The 2,588-nt window shown below is 64.8% G+C and overlaps 1 protein-coding gene across 1 annotated transcript; it reads left to right on the forward strand.

Moving 5' to 3' along the window:
- Window positions 1-887: 887 nt before the first annotated feature.
- Window positions 888-2,588, forward strand: LOC143822777 (apelin receptor-like). Its single transcript, XM_077308349.1, has one exon. It carries the CDS (start codon window positions 1,017-1,019, stop codon window positions 2,208-2,210), a length of 1,194 nt encoding a protein of 397 aa, XP_077164464.1. The 5' UTR covers window positions 888-1,016; the 3' UTR covers window positions 2,211-2,588.

Genomic DNA, 2,588 nt, shown 5'->3' on the forward strand with positions numbered 1-2,588 from the left:
AGTTTGCGTGCAATGGCTTCCTGGGAACATTTATGAGAAATAGGGGAGATGTTTGAGGGTGGCCAGGTGCAGGGAAAAGAAATGCAACAATAATGTGCAAAACTAAGGCAGACTCTCACCAAATACCTTAATGGAAGGTACCACACTCACAAAGAACCCAAAGACTTATTAGTTAGGGTCCCCTTGTACCTGGGTTTTAGGCAAGGCAATGGTTATTCCATTCCAATGCTGCTAAAGTTAGATTAACCATCTCACTGGCAAAATTTCCTTCATGGCATCACATTCTTTAAAAACCCCACATTATTGCCTCGTATTTGAGAAACCTCAGCAGAGAGACGATAGTAGAAGTGGGTTTTCTTGGAAGGCACAGGTGTAGCAGAGCGTATTAAGAAGTCACAAGGAGGTGAAGCAAGTAGTGCCAGAGATGTGTACCAGTGTAGTGCTGGATGTGTGCATTGGGAAATACGGGGCACTCCAAAGGAGATGTTGAAGTATGGGGTGAGCTGGAATGGAAGGTGGTGTGTGGACAAGGAGGAGGGTTGTGCAGAAAGATCAGTGGGGCTCATGAGGCAGCACCGAGTATATTGCAGAGTCGTTGGGTCTCTGGCCTGCAGGGAAGAAAGTCCAAAGCCACAAGCACAGCGAGGGGGCCCAGCAGCAGCCGCTGAGGAAACTGTCCTTCAAGGGGCAGAAGCCCTCCCTGTTTCCCCAGCGAGCATCAGGAGCCATGAGAAGGAGAGGGGATGAGCAGGAGGGGCCGAAGGAACGCCTCCCCTCCAGGGCTGGGAAGCGCCGGCTGCTCCAGGGATGACAGGGTTCCCGGGCTGGTTCGTCCCCCCGAGACGCTGCCCACCGCCCACCCCCACCCCCTGGGATGAGGCCGGCCAGGGGCTAGCCCCGCCCGGGAGGAGAGGGCGGCGTCTCCCGAGCCCCCTTCCTTAATAGCTCTCCCCGCCCGGGGGCTGCCGCAGAAGGGGGCTTCGGACGGGCTCCGGACTGGAGGCGGCGGCGGCAGAATGGAGGCGCCTCCGCAGTACGCGCGGGACTTGCAGTACGACTACGACGGGGCGTCCCTGGGCAACTGGAGCGACGGGCCGTGCCCGTGGGACGAGGCCGAGGCCGAGACGGACTGGGAGGTGTCCTTCTTCCTGCTGCCCGTCCTCTACATGCTGGTCTTCATCCTGGGCCTGTCGGGCAACGGGCTGGTGATCTTCACGGTGTGGAGCGGCCCGCGGGCCAAGCGGCGCTCGGCCGACATGTACATCGGCAACCTGGCGCTGGCCGACCTGGCCTTCGTGGTGACGCTGCCGCTGTGGGCGGCCTACACGGCGCTGCGCTTCCACTGGCCCTTCGGCTCGGCCCTGTGCAAGCTGAGCAGCTACCTGGTGCTGCTCAACATGTTCGCGTCGGCCTTCTGCCTGGCCTGCCTGAGCTTCGAGCGCTACCTGGCCATCGTGCACGCCCTGCCGCGCTCCGCCGGCCGCCCGGCCTCCTCCTCGCGGCCCCGCACCGCCACGCTGCTGGCGCTGGCCGGCGTCTGGCTGCTGGCCGGCCTGCTGGCCCTGCCGGCGCTGCTCCTGCGCGACACGCGGCCCGGCGGCGCCCGGCGGCCGGACAACCTGACGGCCCTCGAGTGCGACATGGACTTCAGCAGCGTGGCCTCCAGCCCGGCCGAGCAGGACCGCTGGCTGGCGTCGCTGAGCCTGGCCACGACGGCGCTGGGCTTCGCGCTGCCGCTGCTGCTCATGACGCTCTGCTACTGCGGCATCGGCGCCACCGTCAGCCGCCACTTCCAGCAGCAGCGGCGCCAGCAGCAGCAGCAGCAGCACCACGTGCGCAAGGCCGAGGGCCCGCAGCGGCGGCGCCTGCTGCGCATCATCGTCACGCTGGTGGCCGTCTTCGCGGCCTGCTGGCTGCCCTTCCACCTGCTCAAGAGCCTCTACGTGCTGCACTGGGTGGGCCTCCTGCCGCTGCCCTGCGCCCTGCAGGAGCTCATCCCCCGCCTGCACCCCTACGCCACCTGCCTGGCCTACGTCAACAGCTGCCTCAACCCCTTCCTCTACGCCTTCTTCGACAGCCGCTTCCGCGCCCAGTGCCTCCTCCTGCTCGGCCTGCGCAAGGCGCTGCGCGGCCAGGCCGGCTCCGTCTCCTCCACTCTCAGCGGCCAGACCCAGAAGTCCGAGGTGCCTTCCCTGGGCACCAAAGTGTAGCGGGACACCGCGCCCGGCAAGCACGCCGGCCCGACAGGCCCCCGACGGCAGGCGCGGCGCTGTTCGCGGGTGGGACGCGAGGGACTCTGGACTGGGCGCTCCACCCGCCGCCCACCCTCCAGCACTTGGACTTGTCCTCCCGACCCAGCGGCCCCCTGGCCCTCCCGCCTTCCCCCCGTCCTGCCCCCCCCCCCCAAGCCGTCGGACTCTGACTTGCTGGTGCTTTGCGGGTTCTTCAGCCTCGGTAGCTCCCCCCCTCCCCCGCGAGCCGCGGTTTGGGGCAGGTCCCTGCGGCGGGCGACTCCCTTCTTTTGTAACCAATAAACCAGGTTTGTTTGACTGTTTCCTCAGGAAAAAGAAAGGAACAAAAAACCTCAA

Source organism: Paroedura picta, chromosome 13 (genome assembly GCF_049243985.1).
Source record: "Paroedura picta isolate Pp20150507F chromosome 13, Ppicta_v3.0, whole genome shotgun sequence".
Taxonomy (NCBI): Eukaryota; Metazoa; Chordata; class Lepidosauria; order Squamata; family Gekkonidae; genus Paroedura; species Paroedura picta.

Excerpts from the sequence above, each read along its gene's own strand:
- LOC143822777 (XM_077308349.1), top strand. The coding sequence starts at position 1,017 with ATGGAGGCGCCTCCGCAGTACGCGCGGGACTTGCAGTACGACTACGAC.